At 49.5% G+C, this 18,502-nt stretch overlaps 1 protein-coding gene across 8 annotated transcripts in view; it reads right to left on the reverse strand.

Moving 5' to 3' along the window:
• The window catches only part of CCDC136 (coiled-coil domain containing 136), a 51,060-nt gene that overhangs the window by 30,231 nt on the left and 2,327 nt on the right, over nucleotides 1–18,502 (reverse strand). For 2 of the 8 annotated variants that reach the window (XM_087874382.1, XM_087874381.1), the window contains exons 1-3: nucleotides 11,580–11,661; nucleotides 8,976–9,290; nucleotides 5,610–5,684 (exon numbers count right to left, since the gene is read on the reverse strand). In XM_087874382.1, coding sequence (XP_087730508.1) covers nucleotides 5,610–5,684; nucleotides 8,976–9,290; nucleotides 11,580–11,643 — 454 coding nt within the window. In that variant the 5' untranslated portion in view covers nucleotides 11,644–11,661. Of the gene's footprint in view, nucleotides 1–5,609; nucleotides 5,685–8,975; nucleotides 9,291–9,421; nucleotides 9,459–11,579; nucleotides 11,666–11,754; nucleotides 12,088–13,239; nucleotides 13,417–18,502 lie in introns of those variants that run through there. The other 6 variants (XM_087874378.1, XM_087874380.1, XM_087874379.1 and 3 more) reach the window with 6 other exon arrangements.

An 18,502-nucleotide genomic window follows, 5' to 3' on the forward strand; every position in this document is an offset into this window, starting at 1 on the left:
GCGGCCCCCAGGGGGAGAGCCTTCTCTGTGGGGGCACCAACGATCTGGAACGAGCTCCCCCCGGAGATACGGAGGATCCCGGATCTACATACCTTCCGCAGCGCCCTCAAGACCTTTTTATTTCACCAGGCTGGCCTGACCTAACTTTCCCTTTTTAAATTGTAAATTTTAAATTTGTCTTATAAATTGGGGTGTTTTAAATTTGTTTTGGGCCAAAGTATTTAATGTATTTTAAATGGTTTTTAACATTTGTACTATGTGTATTTTATCTTTTGGCTGTTCACCACCCTGAGTCCTTCGGGAGTAGGGCGGTATATAAATTTAATAAATAATAATAATAATTATATTTCTATGCAGAGATATATTTGCACAGTTGCCTCTTAAAATTTAATTAAAACATCATGACAAATCTATTTGGGGAAAATTGCCACTGTATTTCCCAAAAATAACTTAGGGTGGAGTGTGGAAGCAGTGACAATACAGATGCTGAACCAGATCTTCCAGCCTCTATCGTTATTATCCATGTTGGCTTATTATCCATGTTGGCTTATTATCCATGTTGGCTTATTTGGATTTATAGCCCATCAAGATTTGGAGAGCCAAGACATAGCAGAATTGAGCTGATAGTTTAGATGGTGTTAAGGAAATTGTTATTGTCCTTCCTGAACACTTATTTTGCAATTATAGTTACTTTATAGCATATTATTAGCATTAGAAACTTAGCATGAATTTAAAAAGAAAAAGGTTTTTGTAGTACTGAATACTCTTTTACATAAATATATTACATCATGGTCCAATTTCATGAAATTCACTATCTGTTTACTGTGAGATCAGAGCAATACATAATGTGGGAGCATTACATAGTGTTAGAGTTGCCTAGACATTGTAAATGAGAAATGACAATGATACTTCATATTTCTTATGACATCTATCATAAGAATTAGTTTTGTGGCCGATCAAGAAACAGTCAGGCACGGGAAGAGTTTTGTGGCTCCCGGTGTTTTCTTTTCTGTGGGAAACGGGTCCAAATGGCTCTTTGAGTGTTTAAGGTTGCAGACCTTTGGGCTAACATTAAAGATAAAAGATAAAGAAGATACAGAATATTTTTTTAACATGGGATTTGTTTTACAAATGGTTAGACCACAAAGGTGGAAATCAGAAGTGGGAAGAATATTATTATTTATAAGTAAACATTGTTACTATTACTAATATCATGTATAAGTAAATTGACTCAGATAATACACTGTATAATTAAGCACTTATGTAAGTTAAAGAAAAATGTACAAATAACATTTATATATATGTGTTGGATCGTGGGTGAGTGGGCTGCTTGTTGTAATCCTACCATTCTTGTTTTCATTAGCTGACAAACTTTGCTGCAAGGAGTTTCGAAATATTCTGTCATTTTTAACATATTATAAGTATTTAGTATTATTTAGTATTATTATACATAATAATAGTAGTAATAGTATTCTTTACTTGTGTATAATAATATTCTTCCACCTTCTAATTTCTACCTTCGTAATCTAACCATTGATAAAACAAATCCCAAGTTAAAAAATATTCTGTGTCTTCTTTGACCTTAATCTTTAATGTTAACTTATCCATTTCCGCACATTCTCATGTTTTTTTTAATCCTATTTTCATCTGTAGGAGTTTCCTCATTTTTCCAGTGTTGTGCAAATACAATTCTCACTGCTGTCAAAACATGTAGTATTAAATATACGTTCCCTTTGTAGCAAAATATCCTGTCTTGAATGGGCTTCTGTCGGCAGTATGTGCTTTGCTTATGAATAGAGCCAGCTAGATAGTTGGCTTCCTCTTTCAATAAGCTCTTTATTTCCTTAAGTGCTGGCATCTGTGGTGGGCTATTAAGAAAGACTGCTTTCTGCCTCTAAAAACTTGTTTATTCCTCCTTTAGAGAAATATAATATTCTTCCCTTTTTTTTAATATTTCCCAAAATATTTCATTCTTCTGGGGGGCGGGGCTTCCCACACTCCAATGCTGACTTGGTAGAGCTGGTTTGAGGTGGACACACCAATAGGAGACAGCCTTGGGGGTCTCTAAAGAGTCCCTAGGGAGTTGGGCGGCATAGAAATGCGACTAATAAATAAATAATAAATAAAGGGAACCTGTTTAGGATAGGTACATGGTAGAATTCAGCATTAACGCAACCTTGGCAATTTTAAGATGGGTGGACTTCAACTCCCAGAATTCCCCTTTCTGTCTGGAAATGAACCAGTCAGTTTCTTGAACTTAGACTAACTTTATTGTCAATTTGAATGTACACGAATCGGCATACATTAAAATGAAAATCCGTGGCCTGCAGCTCTCAAAGTTTCGCTACCTCCAAAATATTCTACGTAAGCATGACAAAATAAATAAATCCAAAATTATGTAAAAATACCCACATATATTATGTGACACAGAGAAACAACACAGTCAACGGCGAGAAAAACGAATGAAGAAACTCAACGTGATGCCAAACTAGGTTACAATGATTGTTAAGCTCACATTGCCAACTAGCGAAGTCCACAGGGAAAGCTAGATTCACTTAACCATGTTACTAACAGGCCTCGCTTAACAACTGTGGCAAGAGCGGTCACAAAACGGAGCAAAATTCACGTAACGGTTTCACTTAGCAACCGAAAAGTTGGGCTCTCTTGCAGCTGTGAATCCAAGGCTACCTGTATGTACCTGCCTCTCTCTCAAATTCGAGGCTAAATGCATTTTTTTTTCCCCTAACATCCAGGAAATTCTTGCCAGGGGTGAGAGGGCATAAATTCACTGCCCCACAGAACGGGGCGGCACCCGTGCGAGTTAAAACAGGAACTGAAAAACCCATAACTGGAAAAAATTAAAATTTAAATTGAATGAAAGCATCGGTTTAAATAAAAACCCTTCAATTCGACGTACATAATTAAAAAAGACACTGAATTCATTCGGATCCCCGTGGGTTAGGACAAAGAGATCAGGATGGGGTCACCCCGTCGTCGTCCCCCGGTTTCCTAAATCAAGTTTTGTTTTAAAACAAACCATGATTTGAGTAAAAACAAACCCAGATTGGGTTTTAGAGACACCCAAGCAGAGGAGCAAGGGTTTTGAGCATCAGTTGGCAACCGAAACTGGCGGATATGGGAGGCAGGAGGGTCTCTATTAGTGGGAGGGGGTGTGAAGGAGGCCATGCCGGGTGCCCAGTGGGTGAACCCACACGGTCTGGCCCTGGGTGCAACTCTACGTAGGAACCTGTGGGCATCCCAGAGACTTGGCGGGGATGGAACCAGGTGGGGAGGGGGTCCCTGGCAGTTGGGCCATCCTGGAGGCCACCGAGGGGGTTGGTTGCTGTGGCAACGCACTCCCCCTCCTCTCCTGAGAGGGGACTCACCGTTCCCAGATGTGGAGGGTTTCGGCTCCATGGGGGTGGGGGGTCCAGGGGCTCTAGGGGACCCCCTGGCCCAGCCTCTGTGCCTGGCCTGGGGAGGGGGCCTTGGCCCCTTAAAGACACAGTGTCGCGGAATCTCAGGCTGATTGGCTCTGGAGACCCCTCCCCTCTGAAGGAGGGCAGCCTACAGAAGGCTTCTTCCCCAAAGGGGTGCCCTCCAGAGGTGAAAAAGGAAAGAAAGAAAGAAAGAAAGCAAGAAAGAAAGAAAGAAAGAAAGAAAGAAAGAAAGAAAGAAAGAAAGAAAGAAAGAAAGAAAGAAAGAAAGAAAGAAAAAAAGAAAGAAAGAAAGAAAGAAGGGAGGGAGGGAGGAAGGAACAAGAAAGGAAGGAAGGAAACAAGGAAAGAAATGAGTGAGGGAGGAAGGAAGGAACAAGGAAGGAAGGAAACAAGGAAGGAAACATGGAGGGAGGGAGGAAGGAAGGAGGGAGGAAGGAAGACAGAAGGAAGACAAAGAAGGAAGGAAGGAAGGAACAAGGAAGGAAGGAAGGAGGCAAGGAGGGAGAGAGAGAGGAAGGAAGGAAACATGGAGGGAGGGAGGAAGGAAGGAGGGAGGAAGGAAGACAGAAGGAAGACAAAGAAGGAAGGAAGGAAGGAACAAGGAAGGAAGGAAGGAGGCAAGGAGGGAGAGAGAGAGGAAGGAAGGAAGGAAGGAAGGGAGAGAGAGAGAGAGAGAGAGAAAGAAAGAAAGAAAGAAAGAAAGAAAGAAAGAAAGACAGAAAGAAAGAAAGAAAGACAGACAGACAGACAGACAGACAGACCGACCACTGGTTTACAGGCTGCACTGAATACTGATGCTGAAGGCCTGGAAGTGATGCAGCTCAGACCCCAGGCGGTCAAAGCCCCCCTGCAAACAACAGCCCCCCCCCCTCCTGCCCCCATCCGAAAGCATCAGCCGGTACTTGCATTCACCCAGCAATCTGTCCTGGATTTGTGTTTTGATCTCGGTTATGCAACTGCATCGATTGTTGAGCGTTGCCCCACCCAGCTGGGCCCCCCACTGATGCCCTCCAGGTTAGCCACTGGTTCCGCTGCAGAGCCAGAAGAGGGACTTTCTTTCTTTCTTTCAGCCGAAGAGGTTGTAGAAAAAATGGTTTTAAAAGTTTTTTAAAAAAAGCCTCTGATGATCGCGTGGCTCAGCTGGGATCGTCAGAGGCTTTTAAAAGCATTTTTTCTACAACCTCTTCGGTTGAAGAGATTATAGAAAAAATGTTTTTAAAAGGAAAAAAAAGCCTCTGACGATCAGGCAAGTCAGCTGGGATCGTCAGAGGCTTTAAAAGCATTCTTTTAACAACCTCTTCAGCCGAAGAGGTTGTAGAAAAAATGCTTTTAAAAGTTTTTTAAAAAGCCTCTGATGATTGCGCAGCTCAGCTGGGATCGTCAGAGGCTTTTAAAAGCATTTTTTCTACAACCTCTTCGGTTGAGATTATAGAAAAAATGTTTTTAAAAGGGAAAAAAAAAAGTTGGCCACGCCCACTCAGTCCTATTAACCACCCCCCCCACCAAGCCACGCCCACAGAACCGGTAGTAACAAATTTTACATTTCACCACTGATTCAGATGCTTGATAACTGATTCACATTTATGACGGTCGCAAGTGTCCCGGGGTTACGTGATTCCCTTTTGCGACCTTCTGACAAGCAGCCTCAATGGGGAACCTGGATTCACTTAACAACCCTGTTAATAATTTAACAACTGCAGCGATGGGTTTTTTTGTTTTTTTTTGGTGTAGCAGGGTCTGTTTGGTATTGTAAGGTCTCCTGTTTGGGCGGTGGGTTGGACTAGATGACCTCACATGGTCCCTTCGAACTCTCTTAATCTGTTATTTGATGCACAAGGAAAGTTTTTTAAGGGGGGGGCAAACTCACAAATTTCTCACTCATATTTTGGGCTCCACTGGGGGGGAGGGGGGGTGTCGTAGGACGGCCTGTCCTTTAATTTAATAATCTAATTCATAATCGCTTTCATAATTCCTTCCTGATTTTGTTCCTCGCTGGTGCTGCCTGTTTTTAAAACGGTTTCCCACCCACTCACCCACCCCGATATTTTTACACGCGGAAACCCATTTTACACGCTGTCCTTGTGAGTTTTGACGCATCCGTGCTGCTGCGTGCTGTGACGACGACATAAATAAATAAAAATAAAATTACCAGAAGGTATCAGGACCGACCTTGCAAACGCTGGATCTGCTTGGTGAAGATCTCCGCTTGGTGGGCGCTCGCTAGGCGCTCGTCTTCCAGTAAACCTGCCGGGGGGGGCGGGGAGGAAAAAGACGGATCAGTGGCCACAAAACCCTCCGAGAAACAAGGCCCATCCGGCCCTGCGGCTTTCCCAGCAGCGTCTGGGTGGCCAGGGAGCCCACGGAGGTCAAAAAAGTCAAAATGGCACCCACCAATGGGCGATTTGAGATCCTAGCCGCTTACAGCTGCTCCTCGACTTAGAACAGTTCCATTTAGTGACCATTCAAAATTACAACGGCCCCGGAAAAAGTGACTTAGGGCCGTTTCTCACATCGATGACCAGTTTTTCACACTTATGACCGTTGCAGCATCCCCTGCGGTCACGTGATCAACATTTGCAAGATTGGTGACCGACTCAGGTTTATGACGGTCGCAGCATCCTGGGGGGGGGTCACGTGATCCCCCTTTGCGTCCTTCTGACGAGCAAAGTCAACGGGAAATCCGGGGTTCTCTTAACCACCGTGTCCCTTAACTTAACCACTGCAGTGGATTCATTTAAGAACCGGGGTGAGAAGTCACAAAACAGAGCAAAATTCGCTGCACGGTCTCACTTAGCCACAGAAATCTGGGGGTCTCCATTGCGGTCGTAAGTTGAGGACTACCTGTATCGAGTCTTCCAATTTTCTCTTTAGCGATCAAGCAACCCGAATGTAAATCAAGTGAACCGTGGCTGCAATGGTCATAAATGTGAAAAATGGTCCTAAATTAGTTTTTTCCAGTTCTTTTGTAACTCCCGACGGTCACTAAGCGAAGCCTCGCAAGCCGAGGACTGCTTGTAAAAAGTGTTTCAAAATACCAGTCAATCAAGACTCAAGATTTGTGGACCTTGGAGTCCCTTCTAACTGTATTGTGATTGATTGAATCTGATTGATGGGTAGATGGGTTGATGGGTTGATGGGTTGATGGGTAGATGGGTTGATGGGTAGATGGGTTGATGGGTTGATGGGTAGATGGGTTGATGGGTTGATGGGTTGATGGGTTGATGGGTTGATGGGTTGATGGGTTGATGGGTAGATGGGTTGATGGGTTGATGGGTTGATGCGTAGATGGGTTGATGGGTAGATGGGTTGATGGGTAGATGGGTTGATGGGTTGATGGGTTGATGGGTAGATGGGTTGATGGGTTGATGGGTTGATGGGTAGATGGGTTGATGGGTAGATGGGTAGATGGGTTGATGGGTAGATGGGTAGATGGGTTGATGGGTTGATGCGTAGATGGGTTGATGGGTAGATGGGTTGATGGGTAGATGGGTAGATGGGTTGATGGGTAGATGGGTAGATGGGTTGATGGGTAGATGGGTTGATGGGTTGATGGGTAGATGGGTTGATGGGTTGATGGGTTGATGGGTTGATGGGTAGATGGGTTGATGGGTTGATGGGTTGATGGGTTGATGGGTAGATGGGTTGATGGGTTGATGGGTTGATGGGTAGATGGGTTGATGGGTAGATGGGTAGATGGGTTGATGGGTAGATGGGTAGATGGGTAGATGGGTTGATGGGTTGATGGGTTGATGGGTTGATGGGTAGATGGGTTGATGGGTAGATGGGTAGATGGGTTGATGGGTAGATGGGTAGATGGGTAGATGGGTTGATGGGTTGATGCGTAGATGGGTTGATGGGTAGATGGGTTGATGGGTAGATGGGTTGATGGGTAGATGGGTTGATGGGTAGATGGGTTGATGGGTTGATGGGTTGATGGGTTGATGGGTAGATGGGTTGATGGGTAGATGGGTTGATGGGTTGATGGGTTGATGGGTAGATGGGTTGATGGGTAGATGGGTTGATGGGTTGATGGGTTGATGGGTAGATGGGTTGATGGGTAGATGGGTTGATGGGTAGATGGGTAGATGGGTAGATGGGTAGATGGGTTGATGGGTAGATGGGTAGATGGGTAGATGGGTTGATGGGTTGATGCGTAGATGGGTTGATGGGTAGATGGGTTGATGCGTAGATGGATTGATGGGTAGATGGGTTGATGGGTAGATGGGTTGATGGGTAGATGGGTTGATGGGTTGATGGGTTGATGGGTAGATGGGTAGATGGGTAGATGGGTTGATGCGTAGATGGGTAGATGGGTAGATGGGTTGATGCGTAGATGGGTTGATGCGTAGATGGGTTGATGGGTTGATTGTTGCCTGCAAAGCTGGGCTTGGTGATATGCTGGCAGCCCAGCTACAAAACATTCAAGAGAAGAGACAGGGAGACCCAGAGACACAAAGGGAAGGAAGGACACCAGACTTTGAGCCAAACCATGGTTTGGCGAGTTTATCCATCCAAGCGGGACATTCACAGGCCCGGCTTCTTCCGCTAAAACACAACATTCGCCTTCGTTGTTGCGTTTGCACAATGCTTGGCGAGAGAGTCAACCGGACAACAGGGCTGGGTTTGAACAACACACTGAAGCGACAAACAAAACTCCAAAATGGGCCAAGCGGAACAGGTGGCAGAAAAGCAGCTGCCGGCTTCTGAACCTCACCTGGGGAAGGGCATGTTGTGCGAACTCAGCCAGGGAGAGCCTGAAGGAGAGAACAAGGAGAAGGTGGGACTTCAGCAGGAGGCATCTGGGAGGCTTCAGGTCAAAGGAAACAAGGTGGGGAATCTTGGACAACAAAGCCCCCCCCCCACCAGCACACTCTTCTGGAGAGGACCGGAGGGGGGCAGTAGTTGTAAAAGAAGGCAAAACTTTTAGGGAGTAAAGGCAATGAGTACAGTTGTCCCAGTTAGAAGAGGGGAGGAGATCGAAGAGGGAGAAGGAGGAGGAAAACGGGAAGGAGGGGGGGAGGGGGAGAGGAGAGGAAGAAGGGGAAAAAAGGGGAAAGGGATGGAGAGGACGAGGAAGAGGAAGGGAAAGAGAAAGAAGAAGGGGAAGGAAGGGGATGGAGGGGAAGGAAGGGGGAGGAGGAGGAGAAGGAAAAGGGGAGGGGGAGAAGGAAGAGGAGGAGGAGCGGGAGGGGGAGGAGGAGGGGAGGAGAGGAGAGGAGGACAGAGAAGAAGAAGAGGGGGAGGAGGGGGAGGGGAGGGGAGGAGAAAGAAAAGAAGGGGAGGGGGAGAGGGAGTGGAGGAGAAGAAGGAGGAGGAGGAGGGGAGGGGGAGGAGGAAGAGGAGGAGGAAGAAGAATGCTCCTCACTCCAGCTCACCATCATCTCTCAGCCAACCTAGGTTGCCACCCAACGCTGTTGAGAGGACAACGGACCACCATTGCTGTCAACCAAGAAGAGCAGCCCAAACCAGCGAGAGCTGAAAGGAAGCGGCTCCAGAGCCATCATTGTCCTCCTCTGTGACCTGGTAAGATCTTACCTTGCAACTCCATCGCGTCTTCTTCATGTTTGAGGACTATCTCCCGGGTTTCCTCCAGCTCATCTAGAAGCTGCAGCACCTGAGCCTGGAGGCTGTGCTTCAAATCGTCTTCGGAGCTTTTCCCATCATCATTGGAAGAGTTCTTAGGTTCTTCTTTGGCCTCTTCCTCCTCTTCCTCCTTGTCCTTCTGCTCCTCTTCTTCCTTCTGCTTCTCTTCCTCCTTCTCCTCCTCTTCTTCCTTCTCCTCCTCTTCCTCCTCATCCCCCTCGTCTCCCTCCTCTTCGTTCATTTCCTTCTTGGGGGAGTCCACTTCACCTGACATAAAACATCACACTCAACATCAACAATACCAAGCGTGGAGTTGAGGCGCCATGGACCGTTTTTGTAGTAGGCCAACTTGCCGTAGACCAAACCTTTCCAGAACAGAATGGGCTACCTCTACATACCTGCCCAAAACAATACGGACATGGCTGAAGGCTGGAACTGCCAATCAAAGCCAAATAACAGAAGACCCTTCCTCCCAATTAGATTCAAGGAGAAGAAGGAGCTGGACATGTATGGACCAGAAATGGTCCCTCAGCTGTGTCATCCTCTCTGCTACATCCAAAACTACTTGGTCTAATGTTGAGGGAGGGGAAGGAAAAAAGGGAGGGAGGGAGGGAGGAGAGGAGGAAGGAAGGAAGGAAGGAAGGAAGGAAGGAAGGAAGGAAGGAAGGAAGGAAGGAAGGAAGGAAGGAAGGAAAAAGAGGGAGGGAGGGGAAAGAAAAAAGAGGGAGGGAGGGGAAGGGAAAAAAAGGAAGGAAGGGAGAAGGAAAAAGGAAGGGAGAGAGGGAGGGGAAGGACAAAAGAGGAGGTGAGAGAGGGAGGGAGGAGAGAAGGAAAAAAGAGGAAGGAAGGAAGGAAGGAAGGAAGGAAGAAGGAAAAAGAGGGAGAGAGGGGAAGGAAGGAAGGAACAAAGGAAGGAATGAAGGGAGGGAGGGAGGGAGGAGAGAAGGAAAAAAGAGGGAGGGAGGGGAAAGAAAAAAGAGCAAGGAATGAAGGAAGGAGAGAAAAAAGAGGAAGGGAGGGAGGGGAAGGAAAAAAGAGGAAGGGAGGGAGGGAGGGGAAGGAAGGAAAGAAGGAAGGAAGGACGGAAGGAGGGTGTGGGTGGGTTAGGGTTCACTTAACAACTGTGGCAAGAAAGGTCGTAAAATGGAGCAAAACTCACTTTAACAAATTTCTCACTTAGCCACATAAATTTTGGGCTCAATAGAAGTCGTAAATCGAGGACTACCTGTATTTAAATGGACCCTTTTGTTCTTCCGGGCTCAGATTGAGGTCCCAGAAGACAAAGACCATAGAGTGACAGGGCTGGCAGGGACCTTAGAGGTCTTCTAGTCCAACCCCATGCCCAAGGCCTCAGAAGACCCTATATATATATATATACCATCCCAGACAAACAGTCCTCCCAATAGACCCATATAAAATAGAAGTCACGGAATCCTAGGCCTGGAAGGGACCTTAGAGGTCTTCTAGACCAACCCCCCGATTGACCAGGAGACCTTATACCCCATTCCGGACAAATGGCTCTCCAGCCTTTCCTTCAAAGCCTCCGACGAGGGTGCAGCCCTCGTGTCCATCCACATGGGACACCCCCAAAACTCTCTTTTGGGGTGCAACCTCAGAAAGCTACAAGCTGGAGGTCAGGTCCCCTTGGAAGAAACAGGGGGCAGAAGTCGCAGAGCCCAGGAATAGGGTAGAACGGGGGGGGGGGCAATTTGCAGACCCCCCCCCCCCGCTCACTGATCACCTCAGAACGACTTGAGGGTCCTTTTTATTTTAAAATGGGGGTGTGTATGGAAATCCTTTCCCCCAAAATTGCCACTACCACCACACCTGATACTTCCCTAACGGAGCCACAGGCCCCCTTCACACCCCAAAACCAGTTTCTGAAGGTGACCAGTTGGGGACCCCCCCCCCGATGACCCCCCCCCCACACACACACACACATACACACACACAGACCGGGCTGAAATTCTCCTATCCAGGTTTAACCTCAAAGAGAACTAACCAAGATAGATGGGCAAGGGGCGTGTGGGAGGGGGGGCAGGTCATTTTATGGTCTGCTTAGATTTGGAGTATGCCTAAAGACCCCCCCCAAAAAAAGCTGTTCAAATTCTGCATTGGGCAACCTGCCCCCTTCTTGAGAGTCCGGATTGGTGGGAGGCACGGCTATAAATACATGACAAACAGAGAGGGGAGGGGGGTGTCGGATGTCTTCCCCCCCCCCGCTGTTTTTTTCCCTCCCCTCCCCACCTCCTGGGCCATGACGTCATCAGGACCAGGTGTTTGCTAAAAGGGAGGTGGGGAGGGGCAGAGAGACGAGGCGGGGAGGGGGGTGTGGAGTTGATGCCGCAAGAAGAGGGGGGTGGGTGGGGGGGTCTTGAAAAAGGGTGGGGGGCTCCCCGGCTCAGGAAGGGGAGATAGGAGGGGGAGCAGGGGTTTCCCCCCCCCAGCGGGGGAGGGGGCGACGACAGCCGGCAACGGGGGAGGGGGAGGGGGGAAGAGAAGGGCGGCGGGGGGGCTGTGCTGGGAGGGGGCAGGGAGGAACCCCCCCCCACCGACCTGCTCTGGCCTTCATCCTCCTCCTCCTCCTCCTCCTCCTCAGCAGCATCCCAGCCGCTTCCATCGTCGTTTTGGAGCAAGAGATTGTACCGGGGGGGGGGGAGGAGGAGGAGGAGGAGCAGCGGGGAGGACCCACCCCCAGCCAGGCGAGAGGCGCGGGCACGTACACACCTACCGTGGACGGACACACACGGACACGGACACGCGTGTACGCGCCCGGCTAAGGATGCTCCTTGGCACCGCCGCCCGAGCCAGGCAGATGCCCGGGAGGTGCCCGAGACCCTCTTCCCACGACCCTCGGCCTCACTCCACCCGGGAAGGGGCCGCTACTTCGGGGGCTGGACCCCTGCAAAGTCCCCCCCCCCTTCGCTCCGGTCGCTTCTCCTCCCGCTCAGCTGCCCCACCGGGGTGGGAGGGAGGGAGGACGCCCCCCCTCCAAAGTCCCGGCTGGGGCGCCTACCTCCCCCTCCCCTCCCCCACCCACCCGCCCGCAATTAAAGGGGTGCATGAAAGCCCGAAGGGGGAGGGGTCTGTGCTACGCTTGGGGAGGGTCAGCCCTTCCCCCAGCTTGGCTTCGTTGGGGAGGATGGGAAGGGAGCGCTCCTGGGTTGGTTGGTTACCTGGTGGTGGGACAGAGTTAATGGCCTCTTCGGGTTGGGTTGGGTTGGGTTGGGTTGGGTTGGGTTGGGTTGGGTTGAGTTGGGTTGGGCTATTGTAGAAAAATAATCAAAGTCAAAAAACCACATTTACAAAAAACAATAAAAGTTGGAGATAGAGATGATAGGTAGAAAGATAGACACATAGATGATGGATGGATGGATGGATGGATGGATGGATGGATGGAGAGAGATGATGGATGGATGGATGGATGGATGGATGGAGAGAGCGATGATAGTGGATGGATGGATGGATGGAGAGAGAGATGATAGTGGATGGATGGAGAGAGATGATGGATGGATGGATGGAGAGATGGATGGATGGATGGATGGATATGGATGGATGGATGGATGAGAGAGAGATGATAGTGAATGGATGGATGGATGGAGAGAGAGATGATAGATGGATGGATGGAGAGATGATGGATGGATGGATGGATGGATGGATGGATGGATGGATGGAGAGAGATGATGGATGAATGGATGGAGAGAGAGAGATGATAGTGGGATGGATGGATGGATGGATGAATGGAGAGATGATGGATGGATGGATATATGGAGAGAGATGATAGATAGATAGATAGATAGATAGATAGATAGATAGATAGATAGATAGATAGACAGACAGATATAGATATAGATATAGATATAGATATAGATATAGATATAGATATAGATATATAGATATATCATCTAGAGAGAGAGATGATAGAAAGACAGACAGACAGATGTAGATGAGAGGGAGACTGGTGGATGGATGCTTCAATTCTGGGAATTAAAGTCCACCCATTTTCAAGTAACCAAGGTTGAGAAAGACTGATTCCTGCACATATACAGGCTAGAAGTTGGCTGAGATACCAGGAAGGTCCCTCTCGGCCACCCCCACAACTCCAGGGCTGAGTCTGAATGAAACAACCTGCAAGGCTGACCCCTTAAGACCTGCGTGGCCTCTTTTTTTCCCCCACCGCAATTCCTATTGCCCCATCACCATCGTGGCACCTTACTCTCCACAAACTGCTCCATCTCTCGCCCCACAGCTCCTGGCCCAGATCTTCAAGAAGGCCCCATCACCTCTTTGTCCCCACGGCTGGCCACATGCTAACGGCTGCCTCCTCTCAGCCCAGCCTCCCAAGCAAGATGGAAAATGCTTTTGCAGTGACACCAGACTGTCCAGAAATGCTGGGGTTCTAAGTTCCGGGTTGCCCTGGCAACGGACCACAGCATCCTTCGGCCAAGATGTCTCTGGTCCTTCCAAGCCAGCAGCAGAATCACAAGGAAAAGCCTTAATAAGGCCACACCTGGAATCCTGCATCCAGTTGTGGTCGCCGCAATATTTAAAAAAAGATGCGTAGACTCTAGAAAAGGTGCAGAGAAGAGCAACAAATATGATTAGGGAGCTGGAGGCTAAAGAGCCTTGGTAGTACAGTGGTCTAAGGCACCCTGTTATTAAGCTGGTTATTAAGACCAGCTGCCTGCAATTACTGCAGGTTCGAATCTCTCCAAGGCTCAAGGTTGACTCAGCCTTCCATCCTTTCTAAGGTAGGTGAAATGAGGACCCAGATTGTGGGGGCAATAAGCTGACTTTGTATAAATATACAAAAGTATGAAGGCTATTGCTTAGCGCATTGTAAGCCGCCCTGAGTCTCCGGAGAAGGGTGGCATATAAATCAAATTAAAAAAAAAAAACATATGAAGAACGGTTGCAGGAATTGGGTAGCTCTAGTTTAATGAAAAGAAGGACTAAGGGAGACCGGATAGCAGTCTTCCAATATTTGATTGGACTGTGGGGAGCCCCCCCACCCCTCCTAGAAGAATGAAATATTTTGAGGAATATTAAAAAGGCAAGATATTATATTTCCCTAGAGGAGAAATGGAGAAACAGGCTCTTAAAAACAGCCCCAGTCTCCCTTGCCCCCAAGCAGAAACTGAGGAGGCCTCCTTTTTAGAAATGCAGATTTGGTAATTCATCCAAGAAAAGGATATTTTGAAACTCCCTGCAGCAAAGACTGAACAAAGGCAGAAGCAGGGGTGAAATCCAGCAGGTTCTGACAGGTTCTGGAGAACCGGTAGCGGAAATTTTGAGCAGTTTGGAGAACCGGTAGCGGAAATCTTCGAGACCGCCTTCTACCGCATAGCTCCCAGCGACCGGTAAGTTGGTCTCCTCCGGGTCCCGTCAGCTAAACAATGCCAGCTGGCGGGCCCGCAGGGGTGGGCCTTCTCTGTGGCGGCCCCTCCTCTCTGGAACCAGTTACCTCCTGAGGTCCGGACCGCCCCCACCCTACTGGCCTTCCGAAAAGCGGTGAAGATCTGGCTTTTCCGGCAGGCCTAGGGTCGTTGATCTTGCTGTTGAATCTTGCGAGATCCGGCCATGGATGGTGTGCATGTGTTTTTAATGTTTTTAAAATGCTTTTATAATGTTTTTTTTTTAAAAAAAATTATGTTCACTGTTTGTATTATTTCTGTTGTAAACCGCCCAGAGTCCCTAGGGAGTTGGGCGGCATAGAAATATGATTAATTCAATTAAATTAAATTAAATTTGGAGTAATTTGGAGAACTGGCAAATACCACCTTTGGCTGGCCCCGGAGTGGAAATTGGGAATGGAGATTTTGCAATATCCTTCCCCCAGGAGTGGGGTGGGAATGGAGATTTTGCAGTATCCTTCCCCCAGGAGAGGGGTGGGAATTTAATTTAATTTAATTTAATTTAATTTAATTTCCAATTTATATACCGCCCTTCTCCCTGAGGACTCAGGGCGGTGTACAGCCAAGATAAAAAACATAGAATACAAATATTAAAACATTTAAAAATATATATAAATTTTGGCCTGAAAGTTAAGAATCACAGACTAATTAAAAGAATTTAAAATTTTTAAAAATTTCTTCTTAGGCCAACCCGGCTTGTTGAAAAAGATGGGTTTTCAGGGAACGACGGAAGGCATTGAGGTCCTGGATTCTTCTTATCTCCGGGGGCAACTGATTCCAGAGGGTGGGAGCCCCCACAGAGAAGGCCCTCCCCCTGGGGGTCACCAGCCTACATTGTTTGGCTGATGGCACCCTGAGGAGGCCCTCTCTGTGGGAGCGCACAGGTCGATGGGAGGTCGTCGGTAGCAGCAGGCGGTCTCGGAGATAGCTAGGCCCTATGCCATGGAGCGCTTTAAAGGTGATAACCAACACCTTGAAGCGCACCCGGAAGACCACCGGGAGCCAGTGCAGCTCGCGCAGGAGCGGTGTTACATGGGAGCGCCATGCTGCTCCCATCACTACCCGCGCTGCTGCATTCTGGACCAGCTGGAGCCTCCGGGTGCTCTTCAAGGGGAGCCCCATGTAGAGAGCGTTGCAGTAGTCAAGGCGAGAGGTGACGAGGGCGTGAGTGACTGTGCACAAGGAATCCCGATCAAGAAAGGGCCGCAACTGGCGAATCAGGCGAACCTGATAAAAGGTCCCCCTGGTAACAGCCGTCAGATGTTCCTCCAAAGACAGCTGCCTATCCAGGAGGACTCCCAGATTGCGAGCCCTTTCAGTGGGGGCCAAAGACTCGCCCCCAATAGTCAGTGATGGAGTCAACTGACTATATCGGGATGCCGGGAGCCACAGCCACTCAGTCTTGGAAGGGTTGAGCCTGAGCCTGTTCCTCCCCATCCAGATCCGCACAGCCTCCAGGCACTGGGACATCACTTCAAGGGCATCGTTGGGGTGGCCTGGGGTGGAAATGTACAGCTGGGTGTCATCAGCGTACTGGTGGTATCTCACCCCAAAGCCACGGATGATCTCGCCCAGCGGCTTCACATAAATGTTGAACAGAAGGGGCGAGAGGACCGATCCCTGCGGCACTCCACAAATGAGAGGCCTCGAGGTCGACCTCTGCCCCCCTGCCAACACAAACTGCGACCGGTCGGAGAGAAAGGAGGAGAACCACCGCAACACAGTGCCTCCCACCCCCAACTCTTCCAGCCGGTGCAGCATGATACCATGGTCGATGGTATCAAAAGCCGCTGAGAGATCTAATAGGACCAGAACAGAGGAATAACCCCTGTCCCGAGCCCTCCAGAGATCATCCACCAACGCGACCAATGCCGTTTCCGTGCTGTGCCCAGACCTGAAACCCGACTAGAACGGATCTAGATAGGATGTTTCCTCCAGGAATTGTGGAAACTGTTGCGCGACCACACTCTCAACAACCTTCGCAATGAAGCGAAGGTTGGAGACAGGACGATAGTTAGCCAATATTGCTGGGTCCAGGGACGGCTTCTTGAGGAGAGGCCTCACCACCGCCTCTTTCAGGGCAGCGGGGAAGTGACCCTCACTCAACGAAGCATTAATGACGCCCTGGAGCCAGCCTCGTGTAACCTCCCGGGAAGCCAGTACCAACCAGGAGGGACACGGGTCCAGTAAACATGTGGCCGCACTAAGTCTCCCCAAAATCCTGTCCACATCATCGGGAGTCACAGCATCAAACTCCTCCCAGATAACATTCTCAAGACTGTTCCTCGTCACCCTGCCCTGATCTACCCAGTCAGAGTCCAAATCCCCCCGGATCTGAGCGATTTTGTCATACAGGTATTGTCCGAAATCCTCCGCCCTGCCTTCTAAGGGATCCTCCCGCACTCCCAGATGGAGCAGGGCGCGGGTCACCCTAAACAGGGCGGCCGGACGATTCCCTGATGACGCAATAGAGGCGGAAAAGTAGTTAGACTTTGCCGTCTTTATTGCCACTAGGTAGGCCTTAATATGCGACCTTACCAGTGTTCGATCAGATTCAGCGAGACTGGCCCTCCAACCGCTCTCCAGTCTTTTCCGGCGCTTCATTTCCCTCAGCTCCTCAGTAAACCAAGGAGCCGCCCGGGATCGGCATCGGGTCAGAGGCCGCAAAGGCACAACTCGGTCCAAGGCCCCACCAGCCGCCCGATCCCAGGCGGCTACCAGGTCCTCGGCCGAGTCATGTGCTAAATCCTCAGGAAATGGCCCAAGCTCCGTCTGGAACCTATCAGGATCCATCAGGCGCCTGGGGCGGATCCATCTAGTTGGGTCCGCCTCCCTGCAGCGAGGGGTCGCGGTTCGAAGATCTAGGCGAAGGAGTGAGTGGTCAGTCCATGACAAGGGTTCCATGTCTATATCCCCTATAACAAGACCACTCAACCACTGGCCAGAGACAAAAATCAAATCCAGAGTGTGACCTCCCCTGTGAGTAGGGCCATGAACTAACTGGGTCAGGTCCATGGCCGTCATGGAAGCCATGAACTCCCGAGCCACCTCAGACGTTTCACCGACGGATGGCAAGTTGAAATCACCCATGACTAAAAGCCTGGGTGTATCTACTGCCACCGTGGCTATCACGTCGAGTAGCTCAGGTAGGGCTGTTGCCACGCGGCAGGGAGCCAGGTACGTAAGCAACAAGCCCATCTGAACCCCACGGCCCCACCTCACAAGGAGGGACTCACATCCGGCTATCTGAGGCACAGTGGTCTCCCTCGGATCCAGATCCTCGTTAATAATAACCGCCACCCCCCCGCCCCTCCCCTGGGCCCTCGGCTGATGGAATGCTCTGAAGCCTGGTGGGCACATTTCAACCAGAGGGACGCTGCCCTCCGGGCCCAACCAGGTCTCCGTAATACCTGCCAGGTCCGCTCCTCCCTCTTGTATAAGATCGTGAATGAGGGGGGCCTTATTAACCACGGACCTGGCATTGCATAACATCAGCCGAAGGCCCAGATCCTGAGTGTCTAAGCCACCTAGTCTCCGAGAGGAGCCATGGGGACCGGGGCACGCAATTGCTCTCAAACAGCGAGTGCGAGCCCCCAACACATGATATGGTCCCCTGCTCCCACCATATCTGCCCCTCCCATCTACCGTGCAGATGGTACAGACCTCATAGGTATCGTCCCCCATCCCTTTCCCAGTCCCTCGACCAACACCTCCCAAATCGTTACCCTGTGCCGGGCTCGGCTCTGACCCTGGTGGATTTCCCCCCCCATCCCCCAGAGTCTTCTTCCCAATTTCTCTAGAAAGATCATTACAAACCCCCCTCCCAGAACCCCTTAAAATCTTTAAAAAATTCCCTAAAAAACCCCACAAATTCTTCCTTGCTCCATGCCATCTCTCTGGACTCCAAAGTCCGTCATCGAGATAGGCCCTCGATAATGTGGAGGGCCAAACCTGCGAGAGGGGAGAATCTCGCAGGGCAAGGAGTTCCGACACCGAATACATATGATAATCATCAGGGGAGGAATGGGGATTTTGCAGTATCCTTCCCCTGCCACGCCCACCAAG

This window comes from Pantherophis guttatus, chromosome 7, assembly GCF_059756535.1.
Source record: "Pantherophis guttatus breed Tessera chromosome 7, ASM5975653v1, whole genome shotgun sequence".
Classification (NCBI taxonomy): Eukaryota; Metazoa; Chordata; class Lepidosauria; order Squamata; family Colubridae; genus Pantherophis; species Pantherophis guttatus.